At 27.2% G+C, this 12,082-nt stretch overlaps 2 protein-coding genes across 5 annotated transcripts; one reads left to right on the top strand and one right to left on the bottom strand.

Annotated features, from left to right (window-relative positions):
- The first annotated feature begins 96 nt into the window (after positions 1-96).
- On the top strand, positions 97-5,269 carry LOC107995967 (eukaryotic peptide chain release factor GTP-binding subunit ERF3A). 2 transcript variants are annotated; one of them, XM_062082194.1, is made up of 8 exons: positions 121-193; positions 277-730; positions 1,724-1,911; positions 2,182-2,302; positions 2,382-2,844; positions 2,915-3,221; positions 3,389-3,821; positions 3,951-5,269. In XM_062082194.1, exons 2-8 carry the CDS (start codon positions 490-492, stop codon positions 3,992-3,994), a joined length of 1,797 nt encoding a protein of 598 aa, XP_061938178.1. In that variant the 5' UTR covers positions 121-193; positions 277-489; the 3' UTR covers positions 3,995-5,269. The 2 variants fall into 2 exon arrangements, with proteins under 2 accessions (XP_016909264.1, XP_061938178.1); XM_017053775.3 differs by having other exon boundaries at positions 97-730.
- A 405-nt stretch (positions 5,270-5,674) lies between these two features.
- On the bottom strand, positions 5,675-11,298 carry LOC107996018 (acyl-CoA synthetase short-chain family member 3, mitochondrial). Of its 3 annotated transcripts, XM_017053868.3 has the most exons (12): positions 10,912-11,134; positions 9,288-9,453; positions 8,905-9,194; positions 8,636-8,732; positions 8,312-8,520; positions 7,627-7,855; positions 7,246-7,356; positions 6,947-7,146; positions 6,716-6,861; positions 6,301-6,523; positions 6,032-6,207; positions 5,675-5,869 (listed from the first exon to the last, which is right to left on the bottom strand). In XM_017053868.3, the coding sequence occupies exons 1-12, from the start codon at positions 10,970-10,972 to the stop codon at positions 5,774-5,776; spliced, it is 2,004 nt and encodes a 667-aa protein (XP_016909357.3). In that variant the 5' UTR covers positions 10,973-11,134; the 3' UTR covers positions 5,675-5,773. The 3 variants fall into 3 exon arrangements, with proteins under 3 accessions (XP_016909357.3, XP_061938175.1, XP_061938174.1); XM_062082191.1 differs by lacking the exon at positions 6,032-6,207 and having other exon boundaries at positions 10,912-11,298; XM_062082190.1 differs by having other exon boundaries at positions 5,675-6,207.
- Between the last annotated feature and the right edge of the window lie 784 nt (positions 11,299-12,082).

Genomic DNA, 12,082 nt, shown 5'->3' with positions numbered 1-12,082 from the left:
TAAAATGCAATACTATATAAAAAGAAAATAATTTCTATTTTATCATAATACTTTTTGAATGTATTAAAAATTAAATTTTGTAATACCAACATTATCGCGTAACTAGAGATATTTTGGCAAATACGAGCTTAAAAATTAGCACGTCATTTGTTGTTCTATTATATTAATATTTCATACTACTTATTTCTTTTCGGTTTGTAGCGACGGTAATCTGGTTAAATGCGGTAAAACGACGGAACATTCTCGAGTTAAAAGTTGTTGTTTTGATGTTTGCAGTTCCGGCGAAGTAGAACAACGAAACAGACCACGGGGGTCGCACGCGGGGTACCGATACGCGTGTACGGTGTGCGCGGATATCATAAATAATTATTTTTTTAAACCCCGTCCCAATTGTAATTGCGGTTTAATCGAAATCCTGCACGTAGCATAGCGTGATATCCGTGTTCGATTAATCTACGAGGCCGGTTCAACTACTGAACTCTAATAAATATGGCGAACAGTGTAGCACCAGATTCATGGGAACAGCAGGCGGATAACGGAGACATCGCTCCACCACAGGATAAGTCTATTGAAAGCAAATTTTCCACCCTGAATGTAAATGCTGCGGAATTTGTGCCTTCATTCTGCATTAATTCTTCACCGCAGAACAGTAATACGGCCGACAGTTCCTGCAATGTCGCTGTCATGATGAATACTGTAACCACTTCTATGCCTCCTGAAATACATCATGGTTAGTCTTGAGATAAAACTTGATTAACCATGTATTATGTTTTTTTCAAGTAATTTACAGGATTTTAATGTAAAGATATAATATTAAGATTCTTGTTATTGTAAATTATCTATAATATAACTGCTGCGGCTAACCCCATTACTTTATTCACATATTGTTCTATTTTTCAAATATTTGTCGGTACATCTATCTGTTGATATAGATGATTTTTGGGTTTATAATAATGTTTATACTTTCATTATAAGTTAATATCATTAATATTTTTCAAAAAAGAGATAAATGTAAAAAGTATATTTGAGTACGATGATACATATATATTTAATATTAACCTAATATTGTGCAATGTTTAAATTGATGCTAAATTCAAAGCATTTCTTCATGCGATTAAAGACATGAAGTTAGGAGTTAAATGTATATAATATAAAGACTTTTATGTAATTAAATTGCTACTGATAAGAACATTTATGTATCAATTCTAATAGTTTTTTAATAAATTAGATTTATAAAAAAAAATATTATGTAAAATAATGTTAATAATGAAGAAACATTTAAAAAAAAACATTTTTTAAATTGATCGTATGTTATTTATTAAAATATTCTATTATTAAATTTATTTGTATTTTAAGAAAATATTTAGTTCTTCATAATTCTTAAAAAGAATATAAATCAATATTTTAATACATTAAAACAGTTGTTCTAGAAGTTTTTCTGGAATATAAAAATATGTTATATATATATATTTTTAAATATTTTTTTGAAATGAATGTATTATTCTAATACATATTAAATAATTATCAATGTAAATGATCTATATTAAAATATTCTATAAAGAATTATGGAAATAGAAAGTTGTGTAAGATAATATAGAATATTTTAGAAAAGTAATGTTGTTTTTTTTATAAATAATAAAAAGCAGTATTTTTTTAATTTATTAATTTTTTTTTTAATAAAAAATTTTTTATTTTATTTTAAATTTATATTTGTTTATTATAGGCAATACTACATCAGTGGTTCTACCAGATCCAGTAGGTAGTCGTGTAGAGGAACCACCCGCTGGAGGAGGGGCTCCACCTCCGAATGTTACCGATCAAATAAATAATAGTCCTGAGCATCAACCAGCTGATTCATGGGAAGAAGCAGCAGTAGATGGTGATCCTCTCTTAACACCTGAAAATGAAGAAGTATGCTCAAACTTTCTTAAATAATTTAACATATAAAAAATAATGTTAAACTTTGATTTATTTTAATTTTGTTATATTTTTATTATTGTTTTTAATTACAGTAGAAAAAAAATATGTATTGTCAAAAATAATGTTATTTTTAGAATAAATGCAATATGAATTAAAATTTGATATAATGTTAAAAAAAATTGATTAACAGCATAATAAATGATTTAATATTTAATAATTTTTCTTGTTATATATGATTGATTTTGTTCAAATTATTTTTAGGCAGAAAATGAAGAGGATGAAGAAATGGTTGTTAAAATACCTAAGAAAAAACCTGTTAAAGTAACAGAGGATACTAAAAGTAAAAAAGAACATGTTAATGTTGTTTTTATAGGACATGTTGGTATGTAATAATTTTGTAAAAAGATTATAATAAAAAGAAATTTTAATCAGCACTAATTCGATTTTGATATATATTTCAGATGCAGGAAAATCAACAATTGGAGGTCAAATTATGGCATTGACGGGAATGGTTGATAAAAGAACTTTAGAAAAATATGAAAGAGAAGCAAAAGAAAGAAGTAGAGAAACGTGGTACTTGAGTTGGGCTCTAGATACAAACCAGGAAGAACGAGAGAAAGGAAAAACAGTAGAAGTCGGTAGAGCGTATTTCGAAACTGAACGAAAGCATTTCACAATTTTAGATGCACCTGGTCATAAAAGTTTTGTACCTAATATGATTGGTGGAGCGGCACAAGCTGATCTTGCGGTATTAGTTATTTCTGCGCGAAAAGGAGAATTCGAAACTGGTTTTGATAGAGGAGGTCAAACGAGAGAACATGCAATGCTGGCTAAAACAGCTGGTGTTAAACATTTGGTTGTGTTAGTGAATAAAATGGATGATCCAACTGTGGAATGGGATGAAAGACGATATAATGAGTGCAGGTATATAATTATAAATTAAAAAAATGTTAATTTTTGTTTATAGCATGAAATTAATTGTCATACTATTTAGAGATAAAATACTGCCATATCTTCGTAAATTGGGATTCAATCCTGCAAAAGATCTTACATTCATGCCAGTCTCAGGGCAACTTGGTTATGGTTTAAAAGATCCAATACCGGAACATCTTTGTACATGGTACACTGGTCCACCATTTATATCTTTTATTGATTCTTTACCTTCGCTAAATCGTAAAAACAACGGACCTTTTATTATGCCAATTGTTGATAAATATAAAGATATGGGAACAGTAGTAATGGGAAAGGTTGAGGCAGGAGAAGCAAAGAAAGGACAGTCATTACTTGTTATGCCAAACAGGGTAAGTATTACTTATATAATATTATATAAATATAATATGTTTTTAAAAATTGTTTTTTAATTATTTAAAATTTTAATTATTTAATTATATTAAAAAAATTATATTGAATATTTATTTTATTATTTCATTACTTAATATTAATTTTATATTTCATTATGTTTTATTAGACGGCAGTAACGGTAGATCAGTTATGGTCAGATGATGAAGAAGTAACATCAGTTGGACCTGGAGAAAATGTAAAGATCAAATTAAAAGGCATTGAAGAAGAAGACGTGAGTCCTGGATTTGTTCTGTGCGACAGTAATAATCCGATAAAAACAGGAAAAGTTTTTGACGCTCAAGTTGTCATTTTGGAACATAAGAGCATTATTTGCGCTGGCTACAGTGCTGTGATGCATATTCATTGTGCCGCAGAAGAAGTTAGAGTGAAAGCATTGATCTGTTTGGTCGATAAAAAAACTGGGGATAAAAGTAAAACCAGGCCGAGGTTCGTCAAACAAGATCAAGTGGCAATAATGAGAATTGAATGCGCAGGTGTCATATGCCTTGAAAGATTTAAATTGTTTCCACAGATGGGACGTTTCACCCTTAGGGATGAAAGTAAATATAATATTTTTTATATACTATATATTTAATAAAATTCATATGTTTCAATTTCAAACTGATTATAACTTTTTATTTTTTTACAAGTGATTAAATTCTAATAAGTTCGTTTTTATTAATTTTCAGATAAGACTATTGCAATTGGTAAGGTGCTGAAAGTGGTGGAGTAAAGTTGCTCAACTTCGACCACAGGTTGGGATAATAATCAACTTTAATAAACGAAGAATATACAAGAGACGCAAGCCGAATACAGTACGCACGAGAAAAGAAAACGGAACTAGCGTGACTATTCGCGAACTACTGTTAATGTAACATACACTCATCTTACACAAGAAGCAAAAAAGTTCTACATCAAAGAAAAGCACATACATCGTATGCACAGACAGTCGGGTCGGGGTTTGGGATTACTGGGGGGAGGGAAGGGTATTTATAACTTGAAATAAAAAGAAGCAAATAGATTTGATTATATAAATAAGGAGACAAAACCACTAAAAAAACTCAAGAGCGCGTGTTCCTTCTAACTAGGTAAGCTGAACGACAGCACTCACGTTGAGTTCATTACAAATGTATTAATGATCAAATGACGAACAGTGTCTCCGTAATATTGTAAAACACGATATTTTTATTCTTCTGAGATGCGAGACATTAATGAACGTAAAAGAAGATGATTACGAGATAAAAACTAAGGAAAATATTATTAATATTATTATAATAATTATTGAATAATTATTATTAAATTGGTGGTAAGAAGGAATAAAAAATACAGAAATTTATTAAATCAGCCAGATAGTGTTACACAACAATTTATAATTATAAAATTAATATTATTATTAATATTATTATACTGTTTCTTATTACATTGTCATTAAAAACAAATTTGCAACAAAAATGTGCTCTACTAATTTTGATAAGAGATTTCATGTGTATGGTTGATTTGCTTTTTCTTGCACGTACTGTTTCTGTTAATATGATTGGTGTTTGACGGCGCCAAGGTTCGTGTATTGTATCGATGTACTACGTGTCTATAACACCAAATATTCTTACACTGTGCTTCTTCAGAAAAGAGTTTCGATGATTTATAGCGTTATATGCGATAAAAGAAAATTAATGTCGAGATTTAACTGAAAGGAAGTTAATATAGAGAATTTTCAAAGCAGACATTTTGTGAGTGCTTTCTTTACATGTATTACTGCTTCTTTTTTTTCTTTGCTGCTAGTTTCTATGGATACTAAAACATCTGTATCTCTTGTCCTATTCTTTTTACATTTTACGTTTATTATTATCTTTTATTTCATGTATTACATCAAATCTGTTTACTAACAAAACAGAATTCAAAAAAAAAAATAATTTTATTGCTATAAATTGTTTGGCAACGTTTGTTTTATGGTTGTTATATTTTTTAAATTGTTAATATTATAGTCGAAACATTAAAAAAATTGCTGATATATTTTTTCTTTTCTTTTTCTTATTATTACCAAAATTTCAGTAATATGGAAAAAAATTAGCATGAAATATTATATATATAATTCAAACGAAGGTGCATATTTTGTAGAATTAACTTTTTATTTATTTATTTATTTATTATTATTATTGTTTTTTTTTTGCTATAATATTATAAAAAAGTTCCTGTGTGGTTTTTGTCTAAAATCTAAAATAAATTATATTTGAAGTTTAAAATTATAATTAAAATTATAATTATAACAAAGGCCTAATGATGAGCCAAATTATACAAGTTGCTTAGATTTCGACTTAATTTACTATTTACGACGATTAAGTCTAAAATCTTAATGCAATAGATAATAACAATTATGAAATCAAATTTTTCGACACGTAATTTTTTCAAAACACTCTTTTATACGTGTCAATCATGCCATACGTAGGTTTATTACATTTTATATATGGTTATGAAAACATTTATAATAAAAATGATAAAAGTTTAAGTACACTTATCATTGAGGATCCGGTGCTAGTTTAGCATAACCGAGCTTCTGAAGTACTTCTTTGATTTCGACATATACTGATGCATCTTCTATTGTACTTGAAATCTGGAAAGAAAAGAAAGGATATTTTACATTGGCGAATAGTAAATGAATAAATAATGTACTCTTATGTTGTGTGAAAATGGGAATTTCATTCTTCCGATTTAATTTTGTTTCAATAAGCAATCGAACTGATTTATCATTTAGTTTCCCATAAAATTCATTTACCTTAAATAGTCTGGAACGAGCTAAATTAGCAATAGATTTACGAATTATTTTCCCTGAACGTGTTCGAGGCAATGCGCTCACAGCAGCAGCTATTCTGAAAGACGCTATGGGACCGATTAAAGTTCTTACTCGTGCTATTAGTTCGTCATTAATCTGTTTTTCATTTTTCGTCGCTTCTATAAAAAAAAAAAAGAAAAAAAAAAGAAAAAGAAAAGATATGTTCTTATTACTTATTCAAACAATGCAAAATTTTTGTAAATATCATTCACCTTGTTTCATTATATAAAGACATAAAGGTATTTCTCCTTTAGTCGGATCTGGAACACCGATTACGGCAGCATCTACCACATCCGAATGAGTTAAGATGACATCTTCCAGAGCGGACGTGGATAATCTGTGACCAGCAACATTGATAACATCATCATCACGTGCCATCACATAAACGTATCCAAATTCATCTTTATAGCCAACATCCATAGTATCGTAGTAACCCTAAATTTATTTTTCATCATTATATATATATATATATATATATATACATATATATATCATCATATATATATATTATATATATTATATTATATATTATATTATATATATATATATATATTTATTTTCTAAATATATAGGATAAAATCAGAAAATTTCATCAGAAAGATGTTAGAAATAAAAGAAAAAACTCACTGGATATTTAGAAAAGTATATTTCTTTAAATTTCTTATCGTTGTGATAAAGAGTTGACACGCACCCGGGTGGTAATGGTAATTTTATAACAATTCTGCCTAATTCGTGAGCTTCTGCCTCGTTGCTGTTCTCCCGTAATATGTCAACTAGTTGAATGGAAATTTTTTTTCACATATAATTATTTATTTTAAAAACATGTGTAACATCATCGTAATGAAATGTAAAACTCACTGTGATAACCAGGAATTGGGAGACCGGTACTGTATTTCGGTAAACTAGGATTATCTCCATATCCCAGACACAATGCTGTGATAGGATGACCTGTTTCCGTTTGCCACCAATTGTTCAAAATTGGTACTTTGAAAGCTTTCTCCGCCCAGATTTTCGTCTCATAGTCACAAAATTCTCCAGCAACGAATATAGTTTTCAAACTGAAAAGCAAATATTAGCGTATTTTTATCGATAAAATTTTATTATAAAATATATAACCATGCAAAATTATATCAATACCGTTGTGTAAAAATACATACGATTTCATAGAGTATTTTTGACTCAATGATAAATCAGGATCTGCACGTCTTATAATGCGAAGTGCGGTGGGTACACAAAACAATGCATTCACATTGTGTTGATCAATCACTCTACGAAAAAAAAATGAAAGAATTTTTTCAAGATATTTTACTTCAAATGAATTCAAATGTATTTTTGTTAAAAAAAATTAATGAATAATTAATAAAATTAAAAAAAAATTAAGCATATTTAAATAAAATAATTTAATTAATTAGATTGAATATTCTTATTCAATAACATTGATAAAATTTAAATCACGAAATACTAAAAATAACATTTCATACATATTTTATTTGTATTCTAACGTTAAATAAAATCTGTTATATATTTAAATTCCTCACCTGAAGTATTGTGCTGCATCTGGTGTCCTATCAGGTTTTCCTTCATACATTACGCTAGTGATACCATAAAGCAAAGGTCCATAGCAAATATAAGAGTGTCCAACAACCCATCCCATATCTGAAGCTACCCACCAAACGGAATCTTTGTTCATACCATAAACTGTTTTCATTGTCCAACAAAGAGCAACCAGATGTCCACCGACTGTTCTTAAAATCCCTTTTGGTTGACCTTTAATAAAAAAAAAGTTGGACTCATTTCTCTAATATAATATATTTTATAAAACTTAATTTTATTACTTTTATTTTCCCGATAAATTTTTTATACTTTTCATTTTGAACAGCGAATATAATTAAAAATACATGACGCCGGTTCATTTAACCGGTTAATGACTTTTGCTGCGCATAATATGAATTTTTCTATGTATTTAGTACAAAATTTCACAGCGAGTAAAATTTACATTATATTACTCAAAGTTAATGAGTTTTGATAGAATAATGGCTTGAAAATAATTTGGAACAGTAACTTTGAAACAGAAACATATATTCAATATATATAAAAGAAAGGCAAACTTTTCATAACGATAATAATAATAATAAATTTTCTTTTCATAAACTACTGATATAATTAATAATTACTTCAATAAAAGTCAATACATATTTATATTTTCTAATAAAATAGAAATACCTGTTGTTCCTGAAGTATACATAATGTACAAAGGCGCGTTTGCCTCAACTGGTTCACATGGATGAGGTTTTGATCTCTTTATCACTTCATCCCAATCGAATTGACCTTCCAAAAGAGGACTCTCCCAGATATTTCTTCTCTGAAATATGATGCATTGTGGTTTCTTTACAGATATGAGGTTCATAGCGCCATTTAACATATCTGTATATCTGTATTTAGAGTAAAGTATGTATTGTCAATTATGAATTTTTATAGTATAAAAAAAAAATATAAAATGCAAATATAATATGCAAATCTAAAAAAAAAAAAGATAAAAAATTATACCGAACGATTTTAGAGGGTTCTATACCACAGCTAGCTGCAATTATTACTTTTGGTTTTGCATGATTTATTCTAATAGCCAATTCGTTCGCTGCAAATCCTAAAATAAATATAATACAAAAATTTGTTCAATTCTATATAATCTTAAATAAAAATTATTTTTATCTTCAGTATATATAGAATAATTTATAGAAACAAACATAAATTAATATATTTTTCTCCCAAAAATAAAGTAATATATAATTTGAGGAATCTGGAATTTAGATTTTTACCGCCAAATACAACAGAGTGGACCGCGCCAAGTCGTGTAGTTGCTAAAATTGCTATTATAGTTTCAGGAATTAGTGGCATATAAATAATCACTACGTCGCCTTTGCCCACACCCATATCAGCTAGCACTCCAGCTAGTAAAGATATCTTTTTTAAAAGTTCATTATAAGTTATTTTTTGAATTGTTGATGTTTGAGGACTATCATGAATTAATGCTACTTTATTTCCATTTCCGGCTAAAATGTGTCGATCTACTGCATTGTAGCAGGCATTCAATTCTCCGCCAATAAACCTATACAGAAAAAAAAATTTTAAAAACTTTAAAAAATATAAATTAAAGGTCAATATATTAGAATGTTAATTTTAATAACAAACAAATTATTACCATTTTGTAAATGGTTGTTTAGTGTTATCCAATACTTTTTTCCATGGTTTACTCCAATCTATGCATTGTGCAACATTTCCCCAAAATTTTTCTGGATTCTCCAAAGATTCTTTATAACTTTCATCATATTTCGAACAAGAAATATGATGGCGATTGATTATATAATCTATAAAAAAAAGATCATTATATTCGAAAAATATTAATAAATTCTAATATATATATATATATATATATCTTTATACCTAGGATAATTAGAATAGAAAAAGTGAGCCATCTATCGTCATTTCAAAAAAATTATTAATATCTTATATAATCCTAGCATATATTTTTATATATAGCTTTTATTTTTATATATTATTTGTAAATAGATATTACAAAAATAATTAGAAAAATTATTTTTAAATAATATAAAAAAATTAATAAATAAATATTTCTTTTAATAAAAAATTTACTTGCAAGTAATTTAAAAATAAAGATGTCGTTTCCTGTCAAATTTAGTAACCAAGTAACTAGTAAATATCACAGAGGGAGAGAAGATCGTTTAAACTTGTTTGAATTAACTGATTATCGAGTTACAGAAAATTTAATTTCTCGTTAAAATTAAAATTAAAATTTATTAAAAAATGTTTCTTATGGTAAATATTACTCATAGAAAAATTATAAATTCTACAATTTTAAAAACCTTAAATCTTGGTTTGTAACTATTGGTATGTAACCCTCATCTTTCTTGAACTTAATCACATTGGTAATCTGCGTTATGTAGTCGTGTATCATGAATATTTAAATGATGGGATCGCTTTCTTACTGATATTCTTCATTAATGAATAATTTATTGCGAGTCGTTTTAGGTTCGTAGCAATTTTTTATGCTTTTCACGTTTATGTATACATCATGGATTACAAATATCGTGTGAAAAAATTTGAATACATTGTTATAAAATACTCACTTGACGATTATATGTAAAAATTTATTCGAAATGATAACAACACATTTTCAAGTTTATTAAAATTAATAAGGTGATGTTATACCGATATGTTCATCTAATTTTACTTAAATTCCTTCCTTTCTCTCTCTATCTCTATCTATATATCTAATTATCTATTTATCTATCTCATTCTGGCATTTGATTATACGTCAATATTTAGTAGCTGTGAATGTATCTAGAAAATAGCAGCTGCGTTAGATAATTTCATTAAAACAACGAATTATCCGTGAATTTAACAATGAAATTTCGATATTCGTGAAACGGAAATTCTTACACCTATTGCGTCGACATTAATCGTGCTAGAGAGTGAAAACGTTCCAACATCCAGAAATCTAATTACTTATAAAACGTGTCGCAAATATACGCTGCTCGTTATTAGAAAAAACACCTGAGTTCAATGGAGAAAATTAGTTCTAGCGCGTTAGCAATTTTATAATAATAAAAAACGGTTTGGTTTTCTTTGTTTTCATTACTCTTTTCTTTTTTTATCGAAAGATTAACGTTGTTCATAAAACGTTTCTTTAAATGAAAAACAGATATATTTAAGATATATATTCGCAATTTAATATTATTTTTATTTTTTTTAAATAATTTCAATTTTATTTAATCGAAATAATGTTAAAATATAAAAATATTTACCTGATCCGTCGTTGTTTTGCAAATCTTTCGAATTAACGGCGATTAACGATGAAAAACTCATTTTGCTTGAGATATGAGACGTAGGACAGTGGCGAAATATAATAACACTTTTAAATTCACTTTGAAAATGAAAAACTACTTATGATAGATTTTCTTAAAATTCGTCACGATTGTTGAAAATATTCTGTAAATCACATTACCTATCGAATAATATAAAGTGACATTGTTACGCGGTATGTTTATTTGAATGAATTTGATCCAAGGGTCATTGCATTTAATTTAAAAAAAAATTAAAATTTTAAATTTTAAATTTTAAATTTAAGAAAAACACATGATATTAAATGATAAAGATCTAACAATGAAATAAAATTGCGATTTTACAATTTTATTTTTTTCCCTTATTGAGATTTCCTCTTAAGATATTATATATTATCTTTTGAATTTTTGCAAGTATTTTTTTTTCCTTATCTATACGTATTCTTTTTTATTGGAACACGTTATATATTTAAGATCATTAATTATAAATTTTGTCATAAAGATCGATGTCGTTAATCATGCTATACGAAATTATTCTTTCGAAAAATAAGATTCCTCTGTGAACTTTGATCTGGAGAAGCGAATTTGGACAGACTTCATCTCGTATTTTTTGCTTCAGTGGTCCTCGTTGATTCGAACTCCACCTTGACCGTCTAACACATCGGAAAATTGTGAAAGAATATCCATTCTGGCATATAAAAAATTGTGAAAACATTCTGATTGCTGGGAAAATTGACATTTCGTTTGTTTCTTTCTTCAAAAAAAAAAAAAAAAAGAAAAAAAAATCAAAATCATACTCGTGCAAATATTTCATATTTCCTCGTTTTTCTTCATATGTATATTTTATCAGTAATATTTCAAATATTAAAGAAATAATTATATTATTATAAACTTATTAAATTTATGTAGCAACAGTTAATAATATTCTTATTCATTGTTATTTTATTATAAACTATAAATAAATCATTTTTATTTAGCATTGCATAAAAATATATATATACATGCATATAAATGTTTTTAATTCCATAAAAATACAATTTTTTAATTTAATTTATTTCTTACTTTTTTATAAATTAAATATCTCTCTATAGGATGTGAAAAAAATAAAAAAAATATACAAATATGTATAAATTAT

This window comes from Apis cerana, linkage group LG11 (genome assembly GCF_029169275.1).
Source record: "Apis cerana isolate GH-2021 linkage group LG11, AcerK_1.0, whole genome shotgun sequence".
Lineage (NCBI taxonomy): Eukaryota > Metazoa > Arthropoda > Insecta > Hymenoptera > Apidae > Apis > Apis cerana.
The sequence above is the reverse complement of the archived record's forward strand: the minus strand, read 5'-3'. Positions and strand labels throughout refer to the sequence as shown.

Excerpts from the sequence above, each read along its gene's own strand:
- LOC107995967 (XM_017053775.3), top strand. The coding sequence starts at position 490 with ATGGCGAACAGTGTAGCACCAGATTCATGGGAACAGCAGGCGGATAAC. Across the intron at positions 3,222-3,388 it reads TACTTGTTATGCCAAACAGG|ACGGCAGTAACGGTAGATCA; the intron begins GTAAGTATTACT and ends ATGTTTTATTAG. Across the intron at positions 3,822-3,950 it reads TTTCACCCTTAGGGATGAAA|ATAAGACTATTGCAATTGGT; the intron begins GTAAATATAATA and ends ATTAATTTTCAG.
- LOC107996018 (XM_062082190.1), bottom strand. The coding sequence starts at position 10,972 with ATGAGTTTTTCATCGTTAATCGCCGTTAATTCGAAAGATTTGCAAAAC. Across the intron at positions 8,521-8,635 it reads GAACCCTCTAAAATCGTTCG|ATATACAGATATGTTAAATG; the intron begins GTATAATTTTTT and ends CTCTAAATACAG. Across the intron at positions 6,524-6,715 it reads TATACTTTTCTAAATATCCA|GGTTACTACGATACTATGGA; the intron begins GTGAGTTTTTTC and ends AAATAAATTTAG.